Source organism: Podospora pseudocomata, chromosome 5, assembly GCF_035222375.1.
Source record: "Podospora pseudocomata strain CBS 415.72m chromosome 5, whole genome shotgun sequence".
Lineage (NCBI taxonomy): Eukaryota > Fungi > Ascomycota > Sordariomycetes > Sordariales > Podosporaceae > Podospora > Podospora pseudocomata.
In genome coordinates, this window is record NC_085889.1 from 1,766,022 (window position 1) to 1,779,592 (window position 13,571).

At 50.5% G+C, this 13,571-nt stretch overlaps 5 protein-coding genes across 5 annotated transcripts; 3 read left to right on the forward strand and 2 right to left on the reverse strand.

The window, feature by feature from the left end:
- Positions 1-149: 149 nt before the first annotated feature.
- Positions 150-2,813, forward strand: QC762_504310 (uncharacterized protein; the record flags this gene model as incomplete). The annotated part of the gene is made up of 1 exon (XM_062890855.1): positions 150-2,813. One exon carries the CDS (start codon positions 150-152, stop codon positions 2,811-2,813), a length of 2,664 nt encoding a protein of 887 aa, XP_062741990.1.
- Positions 2,814-6,601: 3,788 nt separating this feature from the next.
- On the reverse strand, positions 6,602-7,577 carry QC762_0079240 (uncharacterized protein; the record flags this gene model as incomplete). The annotated part of the gene is given in 5 exon segments (XM_062883889.1): positions 6,602-6,776; positions 6,786-6,909; positions 6,943-7,075; positions 7,209-7,383; positions 7,440-7,577. Coding segments are annotated over 4 exon segments (480 nt in total). The 5' UTR covers positions 7,257-7,383; positions 7,440-7,577.
- QC762_0079250 (uncharacterized protein) lies at positions 6,604-8,042 on the forward strand (the record flags this gene model as incomplete). The annotated part of the gene is made up of 3 exons (XM_062883890.1): positions 6,604-7,398; positions 7,455-7,577; positions 7,845-8,042. Exons 1-3 carry the CDS (start codon positions 7,393-7,395, stop codon positions 8,040-8,042), a joined length of 327 nt encoding a protein of 108 aa, XP_062741992.1. The 5' UTR covers positions 6,604-7,392.
- Positions 8,043-8,720: 678 nt separating this feature from the next.
- Positions 8,721-9,435, forward strand: QC762_504318 (uncharacterized protein; the record flags this gene model as incomplete). Its single annotated transcript, XM_062890856.1, has 2 exons — positions 8,721-8,811; positions 8,876-9,435. The coding sequence occupies 2 exons, from the start codon at positions 8,721-8,723 to the stop codon at positions 9,280-9,282; spliced, it is 498 nt and encodes a 165-aa protein (XP_062741993.1). The 3' UTR covers positions 9,283-9,435.
- Positions 9,436-10,190: 755 nt separating this feature from the next.
- On the reverse strand, positions 10,191-13,514 carry QC762_504320 (uncharacterized protein). Its single transcript, XM_062890857.1, has 2 exons — positions 11,062-13,514; positions 10,191-11,008 (listed from the first exon to the last, which is right to left on the reverse strand). The coding sequence occupies exons 1-2, from the start codon at positions 12,772-12,774 to the stop codon at positions 10,511-10,513; spliced, it is 2,211 nt and encodes a 736-aa protein (XP_062741994.1). The 5' UTR covers positions 12,775-13,514; the 3' UTR covers positions 10,191-10,510.
- Between the last annotated feature and the right edge of the window lie 57 nt (positions 13,515-13,571).

The following is a 13,571-nucleotide window of genomic DNA, read 5'->3' on the forward strand; positions in this document are numbered from 1 at the left end:
GGATGAACCGACAGCTTGGTTATGATCCCATCCTGCACAAGCTCTTTGTCATTCAGAATGGCGAGGAGAAGGATCTGGAATATGGATCTGACTGGGAACAACTACTGATTCAGATTGCTTGCAGCAAAGAAGATGATCGGTATGTCGAGATGGAATTTCGACCTGATTTGGAAGATCTCCCCAATGATCTTTGGAGAATTGGAGGGAGTGATAAGCCACCCGTCACAGACAAGCTCTCTTCCTCCCTCAAGCCATCCCATACTACCGAGGAGGAGGAATACAACAGAGCGGTCTTGTCAGCAGTAACACCACCCTCCAAGGAGTCTCGTGAGGAACCTGACCAGCCGAATTTCTCAGACTGGGGTGACTTTCCTGAGATGGCTCTTGAGCTCGACTTCATCACAGAGAGCGAGTACTGGGACATGAAGTTCCGTCAGCGCCACGCCAAATATCCTACCGGTCTTCCTAAGCCGGGGTTTCTGTCTAAGAGAGAGTATACCCATGAGGTCATCAGTTTTTGGTATTTTCTTCCCGACAGGTTCTTTGAAAACACCCCGCCCAGCTCCCCGAGAAGCGTTACTACGAGCATTGTGTCTGCTACCGAAACATTCTATATCGCAACCACTGAATCACCGATTATCTCGAGCCCTCGTGCCTCTCCCGAGAAACATGACGAAAAGGCTGAGCCAAATGTGGACAGTTACCAGATCACTACCACCGAGGATTCGGATTACGGCGCAAACTACCGTGATGTCATTGATGACAGCCTCGGGGCCTATAATGATGGCGATACGGAACGCGAATGGAACTCTTGTCTTGAATTCTTCGGCGTCCATGCGGAGGAGTACAGGAGACAGCTCGCTATCAAGGCGTCCTCGGCCACTCACAGCACCCGTGTTCCCGTCAAAAAGCTTCCCGGCATGACTGTTGGTTTGTTCGACTACCAGCTCATGGGCGTCTACAATCTCCTCAATTTTGTTCTGAATGATGTCAGGGGTGGGTTTCTGGCGGATGAGCAAGGTTTGGGAAAGACACAAGAGATGTTTGGTGTCCTCCTTCTGGCTCACAACCTTCGGCGATGTAAGGCTGATGTTACTGAGTTTTGGAGTCCATCGGCCAAGGGGAAAGCTGTCAAGAAAGGACCGGCTAACAAACATAACGCCAAGAACTCAAAAGATGCTCGATCCTGCCCTTATGATCAGAAATGGGGGTTCAAATGCTATTGCTACAACGAACTTACCAGAAACCTGGCCGATTGCCTTCCCGATGGACCCAATGTCATTATTGCGCCGGCAAGAAACTGCGGACCCATGGTCAAGGACGCAAAGACCAAACTGGACGGCAAGGTCATCAGAGTCCGTGGTTACGGCACTGATATTCACATGACTGACAAGGACTCCAAGTTGACCTCTGCCGAGCTCGCGTCTCTGCGGAGTGGTAATGCCACAGCCCAGAGCGACTTTGTCATTGTCGTCTCTCCGGAGTCAATCCACAAGCTGGTTGCCGAGTTCGCCAAGAGCAAGACCACCTTCACTCCCGGAATCGTCATGCTGGACGAGTTTCACCAATACGCTGCCTCCTCTGGCGAGGTCAACCGCGTCACTGCCTGGCTCAAGCATCTTAGGACCTCCAGTATCAATAACAAGCGACTCATTCCTCTGGTTTATTTTGTGTCTGGCACACCCTTCGAGAACTCCCCCTCCGACCTCCGCTCTGTCCTTGAAGTCCTCGAACGACCTCAAATCTGGAGCAAACCCAACCACCCCTTATCATCCGCCACCGTCGCCCACCTCGACGAGTGCATCAAGCTCTTCGACTCCTACACTACCTCCACCACCCAAGGATCTCCCTTTCCCCAAACCAAAATTAACGAATACTACCACCGCCTCGACAAGCTCCTCACCCAACTGATGGTCCGCCGCCTAGCAACCGACACCTTCCAATCCACCAAACTAACCTCCCTCGGCAAACTCAAAGTCAACATCATCGACCACACCCTTCCCTCATGCCACATCCCCCCCCTCCAATCCCTCGCCTCCACCACCATCCCCCCCACCGCAAACCTCAAACCCCCCACCACCGGCCCAGACCTCCTACTCAAACTCCGGTTATGCGGAACCTTCCCCTCCATCGCCAGCACCACAACAAATTTCACCTTTTCCCCCGAGGAGGTATCCACCTTCCTCACCACCGCCTCCGGCAACCCCTCCAAAACACCTTACTTCCCTCACCTCCCCTCCTTCACCCTCCTCTCCCCAAAACTCGCCACCATCTCTTCCATCATCACCCAGATGGTCAACGACAAAACAAAAATCCCAGGGGAGTCCTCCTCCTGCAAAAAGCTGGTTTTATTCTCCCCCCTCGAGGCGGAATCGCTTCTGCTGTTTCTGTGGCTTACTAACCCTAAGTCGGAAGGGGTGAAGCCGGTTTATGTTCATGGGAATATGACTAGTCTGGAGAGGCAGAGGGTGATTGACAAGTTTTTGGAGGTGGGGAACGCGGCGCCGAATGTGCTGGTTGCGCCGACGGGGGTTTGTGGGACGGGATTTAATCTGCAGAGGGCGGGGTATTTGGTTTTGACGGGGCCGACGTGGACGAGGAGGGAGGGGAGGCAGGTTTTTGGGCGGGTGTATAGGGTTGGGCAGAGGGGGGTGGTGAGGTTGTGGGAGTTGAGGGGGGGGTGGAATCCGGGGGAGAGGGTAGTTTTGGGGTTGGGAGGTGGGTTGGAGGTTGGGAATGGGTTTGTTGAGGGGGTGGGGAAAGGTGAGGGGGAGGAGGACGAGGATGAAGGGAAGGGTAAGGAGGTGGGGTGATTTGTTTTCTTTTTTGCACGTTTTGAAATTCGTTGATAGGAGTTTAGGGGCAAGATAGGTAGTTAGCATGCTCTGGAGCGTGATGTACAATGTATTTGGTGTGTTTTCCTTGAAAGTTTGTCTTTGTGAATCTTGCACCTATTGCTTGGCTTGTGATGACGTCGTATCTGGTGGCCTGGCCAAACTATACCTACCGAATAGAAAGGCCAGACACCCGAGAGGTCATATTCCCCGGTTGAATCCAAGTGTAGCCATTGAGAGATGTCACTACATCTGACTCTCATTTGCATTCCTATCATCACCGCTGCCTGCAGGCCCGTAGACAGTCAACCTAATACCAAAACAAACTCCGACCAACCCAATCCTAGCTTCTTACAAACCATACAGAAACGCTTGCCCAGAAAAGCCTAGCATATCCGCTCCCAGCAAACACTCGTAGCCGACCCGCTGACTTTGAACTAGGTCTGTTGTTTACCACAACACGCCAAGATTCAGGGGTTGATCACAAACCTCAAAACAAACCGGTGGTGACTCGCACACAAGAGCATTCATTGCTCAGGGCTACCAGTTATACTTTTGCCATGTGTTGTGTATTTAATTATTGCTAGATCTCACACGAAAAATCTTTTCTTCCCAACGACTTCTCATCACAACTTGACCCCCTGAACCCCCGGGAGAGAGAGAGACCAACTCATCACAGTTGCTCCTGGTGACAACTTGCGGTCTTTGTCTGGTAGCGGGAGCATAGATATTTAGCCGTCCGATCTCACGGTCAGTATTGTTATGGCTTCGACAACAAGCTCTTTTTCGACTTGCTCTTGTGATCCGAACTGTGGGCAGCTTGGGGGATGCTCTGATGTCGAGACACGATGGCCAGTGGAACATCACGGATTATCAGGCTAACTGACCTTTCTTTAATGCCTGAGTAGTAGCATTCGTCTTCTCCTACACTTTTCTAGGCTTTATGATGCGCCAGCAGGCTTCCAGTCTCTTGTTTACATAGGAAGCATCAACACCGGGCAATGAGAGCAAAGATACTTTTCCACCCGAAATCTCTAGACCCTATCATCTGATTCCTAAACACAATATTCCAGTTATTGCTCTTGCAATCCTAGCTCTTGCTGGTTAGGTCACGCTCTGATGTCGTCGTCAACGCCGACAGCCAGTAAAACCTCATCGATTATTGAGCTATCAGAGTTTTCTGTTCACTTCAAGAGCAACTATTGTCTTATTTTATTTATCAACCGTCCAGAGCAGCCAGTAAGATCACATCAATTATGGAGCAAGTAGACTTGTTCAGGAGCAACTATTGTCTTATCTCCCAGGCCCGCTATTCACCGGCTCCCAATAATTGACGACGTCGTCATGGGTGGAATCTTGTCCTCCTGGTCGAGGATGCGATGCTTTTACTTTTCCCGCTCTCTCCCTGTTTTGTCCCTTCACACCCAACAACCTCCAGAGCCCTCTCCTTCTTATATCCAACATTATCCAGAACAACTTTGGGCAGAGGGCAAACTCTCCAACACCTCCAACACCTCTAAGACCTCCAACACCACCAATCACCAGCAAAATGCCTTCCCCTACATCATCCCACAGCACCGGCTCAAACCATTCCGGCCACGGTTCAACCTGGTTCCCGACCGCCGGCTTCACCTGGAAGAACAGCAGCGAGTCTTCCAAACTCAAGGTCCTCCGCACCACCGAGCGGAACAGCACCCTCGTCCGCGCGGTCGGGACAGCTGCTCGTCACCACTTTCAAGGATCTTGCTCGGATGAGGCTCGACTCACCTGCGCGCGAGCACATCCTGGATTTCTTTCTCGTGCTCGCGAGGGTTGCCGCTTGGGGAGGGAGTTGTCTGAGAACATGTGGTAGGTCATTCTCCAAGCTACGAAAGCGCAATGTACTAAGCCTTTTGCCTTTGCAGGATCGAGTCTGGGTGAGTATCTTCGCAGGACCTCCACGACTCAGCAGGATGGTATGTCAATCAAAAAAATGGCTTTACACGACTGTTTCCGTGGAGATCTTTCACTGACACATGTTCTTTATTACCTCCCTCTATAGCTGAGAAGTCCGACATTCCCGAGCTTGCCCAGGCTGCTGATGGTCTGCTCAAGGCTTGTAACGAGGATGTCAATGAGTGGGAGTGAGCTTCGTTCGAGATGATGGCCTACCTGAATGAGTTGCTTGGGGAGGTTTCGGACTGAGTTTCTTGACTCTTTCTAGAAAAGGTGTCACGGGGGTGGCTTAGGTAGGCCGATGGTTTCATTCTCAGGCGTTAGTGGTCAATCGATTCAGGGGTTCTTCTTTTTTTCTTCTTAAAGTTTGATGTCGCTGCTCATGATCATATATCAAAACCTTTGTGTCTTTCCTGTCCTTTCCTGTAAGCCTCAATTGCTGTGAGATGGGAAGTGATTATACAGCCTGAACATTACTACACCAATTATAAACTTCAGACACATTTAGGCCCGTTTGTATTGGCAAAACTACATCACAGAAACAGTCAGCTCCTCACTTCGAGTCCTTCGAACCGGGCTTCGCACCTCACGAGGAACGGACAATCATACTTCCCGCTCACCCCCTTGGGTCTGTCCGGGATCTTGCCCATTACAAGGGCCTCTTTTGCTTTGATATTCTGCTTGGATCGACATGACGGTACTCTTGCCAATCACTTCTGGAACAGACACTTGGAGCCCTTGGTCGTTTACATCAACAGAACTTTCAACCCTAACGGTTATCTTTTAAAATAACATGAATATTTGGATTAGTGAAGAGGTTCGCTTAGATGGGTAAAGATAGTTGCTTGGATTAAAAGCCGATACTATCAAAGTTGATATCCACCATTCAATACGATGTGGCGTGTTTGGTATCTTCTGTTATTTTGAGTCTCTCGCCGCGTTACTCCTAACTTCAGCACAAAAGAACCTGACAACAAGTCATCATCCCCCCTTGACCTGCGAAGGCTTATTTGTTCCATGATCTCTTTGGGTGTTTTTTAGATAATGAAATGCGCCCTAGCTCTTCTAAAATGACACCGCATTGTTTATAGATTGGTTTTCCCATTGTTCTTTTACCTCGCTGCCAGGCTTACATTGCACATGCTATATCACTGACACATTTGGCCCATACCCGGTGTTTCCGATTATAATTTCTCCTCTTTGATATATATATTTTCAACCTTGAAAATCACACTGTTTTACCAGGTGAGTGACTATCAGGCATTACGAAATCCCTTTTGTATTTTTTTCTCTTTATTTGTTTACACCCTCCAAGTGTCATATTAGACACTTAGGGACATGAACGACACCCACAAAAGCTAACGATGCTGACTACCTGGATTTCGATCAGTTCACCTAAGGCTCTGGCGTTTATCGAATTTATAACCCACATTCGATATTTCTCCCACCATATCTTACCACACGGTAGCCTTAACCAGGCGCTAACGACCATCAAGACTAGAGAGGTCCCCGTCCATATCACAGGGATTGAACATGCTAACTAACTGCACAAAGTGTGGTTGCTCCCAGTATTCACCTGGTCCCACCTTTTGTCAGGCCCACACGTGGGTTACTCTGTGGTTTTAGGGCTTGTTTTTCACAGACTCGGATAGCTTTCTTTTTCTCTGTTAGGTTTCTATACCTATCTATGTAAACTACCTATTTTCTGTAGCATTTGTGTAAATCTCCCTTAACTCGAGCAAGGCCAAGGCAAAATCGTATAACCAACACACCAGCTCGCAAAACATCGATTTCCATTCCCATCCAGCCATCTGCCTTATTCATACCAAAAATCAAAAACCCAGGCGGGCCAACAACTTATCCAGGTGCTCCTCATTATCAGTCCTGCATTCAATAATCACTTCCTCCGTCGGACGGGCCAAAATTTCCGCGTTGGTAACACGCCACGGCAAAATCGCACACAGGATCGCATCAACATCAGCCACCTTATCAGTCCCCTCAATAGTCCTCGGTCACCTGACTCCTTCAGCCTCCAATGCCTCCTCCCATTCCCGTGCAACAACCCAATCAACTCCCGAGTCTGACTCGCTAGTAGATGGCAGGGAGGCAGGAAACCCATGGAGCTTGGCATCCCTCAACGCTACCTCCTAACTCTCTTTATCGCAGGACCAACCTCGAAATTGACCCCCAAGCCCCTCAAATGAGCGAAGAAACTCGTAAGAGGGGTGGGAGATCCAGGCAAAGTCGTAATCTATTAGGGCGGTTATACGCCCCGACGTCTCGTCTAAATAAGACGTTGGTTGGGCCTAGATTGGGCATGGTCAGCTATCGACAAAGACAAGGGACAAGAGTCTGATATGGTTGGTATATCACTGAAATCACAGTGCACCACCACCTTGTCATCCTTACCGCTCACTAACCGATGAACTGCTCACATACTCTGTCAAAGGTTTCCTGTGTCTTCACAATAATTACTGATGACTGCATCGTGATATATCTCAGCACCGGCGTTGCCAGCTATCGAGTGCGAACGGGTCACATTCTCCAGTGCATTTGGCATTGAAACATCACCATTTCAGGGGGGAGCTCAACCCTCACAACGACAAACTGTGGGCTGATTTGTATGATTGTGAGTACCCATGGCCACACTGTCCCGCGCAGGATACTTACTAATTATTTTTCCAGTTGGAATCTCCAGAATCAGCACGGAGGAGGCGAGACCAATGGAGAACAAGACACTTCCAATACCCGGCGATGATAGGTGGATATATTGTCCAGCTGGCTGCTTTCCACCAACTTCACTGCCTGGTATGATTAGTGATTCTCTTATTATTAGTCTTGAATCTTGATCGCTCGGGACTGGTTTCGCTGACATGCGGCAACAGAAAATGATACGAAAGGGCATCTATCGTGGGGTTGACAAGTCAAAACACGGATGACTTCGATGGGGATTGAGCACATAGATCACTGCATTGATATGCTACGCCAAAGCATTATGGTTAGTCGCAATCATCGACCCCTCAACCTTCTGGATATGTAGGTATCTAACATGGCAACCCCTCCTCGGTGTAGTAGCGACGTCACCCCACCACTTTTGCTCGGATGTCACTAAACACTCCCACGAAGGTCGTTGCCGAAGTCGTTCACAAATGTCGTAGTTTTTCCAAGATTCAGCAATGGGCTTGGAACAGGCGACTTATGCACAAGGTGGACAAGGATACTGTCGTCAAGGATGATCCTCTCGGCTGGAGGACGTATACTTACACCCCGTGAAGGAAGCACATGCGTGAGTCTTTTGCGAGGGTTCAGGGATACAACCAGTCAAGGTATGTGTTTTTGTGGAAACACTGCTGCGGTAGCTACGTGGCGTGGATTTGTTAAGCTTGTGGATTCATTTTCGATGACAAAAACACAGCCATGGAGCCCCTCCCACCCCAAGGCTTGGTTTTCAAAAGTGTCACCTGAACTGGGTGGGCCGCATTCTACACAGCACGCCGAATAAAATATGCTTCTCGAAACCAGCATGTCAGGGATTCTCGAACACCTGCCCAGGCAGCTGGGCATAGTAAGTTCCTGGTTGCATGATTCTTCAACACCGTTCGGCAAGCCCCGAGACAGCTACATACTGACCACCCCAGGGGCGGAGAGAGTCACCCGTGAAACGGACTAAGATATGGAATAAACCGCTGTCTTGAGCGGGACCAACGGGCATAACACATGCCTGGACACATGGCTGAGTCGTTGGGGGCAGTTTCCAACTTGTAAGGATTGAGGTTAGGTACCTACCATGAGTGAAACTAGGATTCCAAAGTCCGGTTACCAATCCTTTCAACATGCATTCTTCCTCGTCTCAATTCGCACAGCTATCACACACCACGCACGCTAACAACATTGTTATTTCTGAATACTAATAAAGGTGTAGATCCGTTGTCGGACCTAGAGAGGTCGCCCATGAGGTTTGATGCAGAGCTGGGGGAGCCGTCTGTTTTCAAGGGACAACCCCGGGAAGAGCTCGATGATATGTGGGACTCTCCGGTTGACCGTACGTACTCAAGTGCCCTAAACACCAAGTTAGCAGTGTGAGCATGCTGATGCGAAGCTCGTAGAACCAGTTATCTTGGTGAACAACGAAACACTTCAGGCGTTCGACCCAACATCCAAGCCTACGAAAAGCGCAAATCGGCACTACTACGCCCCGGCGGAGGTTTTTTCATCAGCTCCACTGCTTGAATATATCACCCGAAAGTTAATTTGGAGAAATCACTATCAGCATGTCGATACTTTCCAGGATCCGCCTGAAATGACCTGGGAACATGTTGATCGCTGCATCGATCTTCTTCGCCAGGTGCTCATGTGCCATGCCGATACTGGCCTTATCTTCTACACAGACCACGGGGATGCCCAGCCTGAGGCACGTGTATCTACAGTTCACATGTGTCGCAATTTCTCTCGTATCGTCAATTGGGTCAACGAGCACGACTCCTCGCTCGAGATATTTGCTGAGATTCTTTGAGGGCCAGGTGATCGGGAGAACATGTAGATAATTAGGTACTGTTAGAAACTGCTTATCCACGGCGGTCGAGAAGAGAAAGGCAAAGTGTCTAGTAACTAGAACAGTGGGTGATTTTGGCATTATATCCTAAAATAAAGATTAAGCATATGATGGATGACATGTGGTATCCTGCCATGACGATGTCAGTAGCAAAACACAAAGATTAATTGGGTAAGTAGGCTCAACACCAAACGGCCTGTAGAAAGGAGCTTCGGGAAGAGGTCCCGTACCATCATATTGGAGTATAGGGAACTGAATAAGGCCTGGACACAAACACGAATAGATTTCAGGTTCTTTTTCAAGTATGGCTTTTATATGAATATTTTGGGTAGACCTCACAAGCATCACAGGCACCACAACCACCACAATCATCACGAACATCACATACTAATCAACATCATATATAAACAGAATCAAAGAGTATCATGGCAACAGGGTATCTCCCTAATGTATTTATACTCCCATCGATACTCCTCATATCACTTCAACCTTTTCCTTCCCTCCCGTCTATCCCACACACCCAATCAATCACTCCTCAGAATATAGCTTCCGCCTGCAAAAACACCAAACCGCCCTCATCCCCTTAGCGTTGTTGCCTGCTGCGTGCTCAACATACAACTTGAACAACACCACACCAACCCCCCCCCCCCTCCCCTCGCTACCAAGAATAAAAACTTGAAGAATTAAGATATACACAATAGTAATAGTACAAGACTATTATCTCAAAGTAGAATCAGAAAGGAAGAACCGAACAGAAAAAGGAACCAGCTGTGAACAAAGATTGGGCCGCCACTGGGGAAAAAAAAAAAAAAAAGGTCGAATAGAAGAACACCGGGGCCGCGAAAGAAAAAGAAGCGAAGAAACAGGTGAGGTAGCCGTGGCTCCATCATACGCCAGCTCCATGGTACAAACGCCTGATGCCTTGACGAAAAAAATAGAAAAAAAGAAAAAAAGACAAAACGCAGCCTCTGGGTAAACAAGGTTAAGGTGTTCGACACCCGCATTGTTTCATGACTGCGTTGGAAGTGTATGTGGTTGGGTTGGCGTATAAAGGGTTGCAAATATATGTACGTTGGTCTTTGCTTCGCCTTGTTGTAGTGTACCCGGTCGTGAAAAAAGTGTCATCTCTGTCTCATATGTACTGCCCACATGCCCAGAAAGAAAAGGAAACAAAGGCCGTGGTCACAGATCAGGTTTTGCCAGCATCCCTGACGGCCCGCATCCACCTCTCCTCTTCACCGTTGCCGCCAACAACACGAGGTGCCTTTTGTTCTGATGAAAGGTTCAGCGTGGCCTGGACGTCCGCCATGTTCTTAGAACTGAGGAGCGTCATCTCATTTCTGAGGAGATAAGCCACGCCGGCACGGATCATGATGGCATCACCTTCAAAGACATAAACATCCCATAGCCGAGTGGCCTCGTCCAAGGCGAGCTGGCGGGTGAAAAGGGAGGTGAAGATTTCGGAAAGGTAGGCATCCGGGCTGTGGTCAGGGAGGTTCGTCAGATGGTCGCAGAGGTTGGGTGCCTTCTGGGCCAGAGTCTGCAGCAACAGGTTGTAGGCAGACGACTTGGCCCCGGCGTCAGATGCATAAAAGCTGAGTGGCAGGCCCCGATTAAGGACGTTGGCAAGTGCAATGAAGGCATCAACTGGGGTTGGGAGGTTGAGAAGCAAAAGTGCCGCGATGGTCTGTTTTGTGGTTAGCATGAGCCAAAAAGAACAAGAACCGGTAAGCAACTCACGTTACACCCAGACACGTAGCCAATGTCACTGCGGTACATGGAATAAGCCTTCAACACATCGACCAAGCTCTGGTTGAGCGGGCCTCCAGGCTGGAAGATGCGAAGGTCTGGCCATGTTCGGTCCTGGACGTCCCTTCTGATCAAGTCAAACCAGCCAACAGCACGGGCATCTTCCATGCTGGCATGTCCAGACTTTGTCTTTGCTTCGGCGTCACGGGCACGGCTCAATGCAGCGTCAAAAGATGTCTTGGTCAGGCCCAAATCATTGCCAATCGCCCTGGTCCATACGGCTCCTCGACTCCGTGGTGCGATTCCTCGCCACCACATATCCCTCGTCCTGCGCTCGCGAACAGCCTCGTTCCACCGGGGCAAAATATCACGTTCCCAAATCGCCATCATGCTGTTTGCTGCGATATCACGGCACTCTGAGCGAACACGCTTCGCATCTTCCCGACGCCTCTCGGCCTCCTGGCTTTGGGCCATCATCTTCTGGTATTCCTTCAGGTGCCTGCGCTCCTCGGCAGGATCCTTGGGGGGAAGCCAAGATGGGCGGGTGCGGGATAAGACGGCCTCTTTTTCTTTGGAAATGGGTAATGGATCAATCATGATGTTGGATTTGCGGAGAGGGGGCAGTTCGGCAAACGCGGACTTGACTCTGGGCTTCGCATCCGTCTCGGAAAGCCTTCTGGGGGTAGGCATCGAGCCTGTGCTAGACCGTTGAGCTCTGTGCTCCAAATCCTCGGCATGCTCCTCAAGCTTCTCTGTGAGGGCCTTGGCGTCGGGGTTCAGGTCGTTCAAAACCGAGTTCCAGCTCTTGGATCTCGTAGCCACAGGGCTCGTCACCCTGCTGGAGGCGGCGGAACTGAGCGTGGAGAGGGCAGATTCGGATTTCCACATGGGGGATCGGAGGCAGCCTTGGGCCACGGCAACCGGAGGTGTACCATTTCCGAAACTGCGCACTCTCTCCTTGGGAGTTCGCTCTGGGGATGGCGTTTTTGACGAGGGCTGGCTTTTGGTGCGCTCACTGGGCGGCCTGGGCGAAAGGGGAACGTTGTCCAGAACAAGGCCGTCGGGAATGTCGTCTCCGTCATCCTCGTCGCACTCCAGCTCGAGTTCCATGGCCGACTTGCGCTCTCGGTTGGACTGCCAGCTGCTTCGTCGTGGCTTCGGAGCAAGGTTGGTGTCTCGTGGGGCGAGTGTGAGCCCACCTGGACTGGGGCTTCTGAGCCGCGCAGTCAAGCTCAAAGCAGGACGCAGAGCGAGGTTGCGCATTGGCAGTGGGCTGGTTTGCGGTTCCGGCAAAGGCCCAAGGCTGTTCACGCGTCCATTGACAGCTCGCAGGCTGGAGCTCTGCAGTGGAGCGATACTGGGGCGCGATTTGACCGAAGATGCGGAATCCCGCTTTGAGCGTGTCCTGGAGGATTCGCGAGAGCTCTGGAGTCGTGGCGTCGAAGCCGACATGGGCCGCTTCGTAACGGATCGCGAATCGTAGGGATTTGTAATGCTCTTGGGGTCGGATAACCGTCGAGGATCGATTTGGCCGTCATCGAGCCCAATTTCTTCAAAGTGACTAACATCGGCAAGCACACTGCAGTCGTCCGAGGCAATGGAGCTGAGGGAGGAGGATTTCGAGGATTTGGAGGCCGTCATGCCCGGAGGCGAACCTGGACCGGGCAGGACGGCATCATGAACGGGTCTCTCATAGATCATCATCTTGGCATGATCCACCAACAAGACCGATGTCGATATGCGAATTGGAAGGTTTTATTGTTTGGTTTCCTGAAGTCGAGAGTATGGATGCGACGGGAAGCGTCGCAGTGCAGTCGTTTCGGAGCCAACCGCTGGATTGACGATATGGCGCACGGCGTCTGAGCGGCAAACCCCTGAAATGCCGAGCAGATGTCTCACGATAGGGTTTGGGTCGAAGAGCGATTGGGCGACCGGAACAAACAAACGTGGCGCGCGACTCGGCTCGGAACAAAAAGCAGCAGCTGGTGATATATTAACTACTCCGGTACGCAGGATGCTGTGAACAATTGATTTTCTTCGTATTATGCTGCGGGCGGCTGCAATAGTTATTATGTAGCGAATGTCGTGGTTGTGTGGTGTGGTGCTATGGTGGTGGCTGGTGTGGGTGTGGGATGAACGAGTGTCTGGCCGACGTCGAGGAGACGGACGGGCCTATTGTTTGTTAAAGAAGGGAAAAAAAAGAGCGACGTGTCGAAGGAATCAGGAATCAGGAATCAGGAATCAGGAAATCAGGATGGAGAGAAGGAAAAAAACGAGTCAAGATGCGGTGGGCGATGGGCGCGCAAATGACGAAGAAACTAACGGCGCAAGCGAGAAGGGGGTAAGAAAGCGCGGGTCCGGAAATCAGACCTGGCATCAAATGTGGGGCACAGCCTATGAAAAGCTGCCGCGAGCATCTCCCAAGATGAGCTAAAACCAAGGCACAAAGGGAAGCCAGGAACCGGTATCTCGATTGAGTGAGTCGTGATATCAGATGCAGA

What these genes read in the sequence shown, in the direction of transcription:
- QC762_504320 (XM_062890857.1), bottom strand. Translation starts at nt 12,774, where the DNA reads ATGATGATCTATGAGAGACCCGTTCATGATGCCGTCCTGCCCGGTCCA. An exon ending in GCTACGTGTCTGGGTGTAAC is followed by an intron (nt 11,009 to 11,061) that starts GTGAGTTGCTTA and finishes ACCACAAAACAG; the next exon opens with ACCATCGCGGCACTTTTGCT.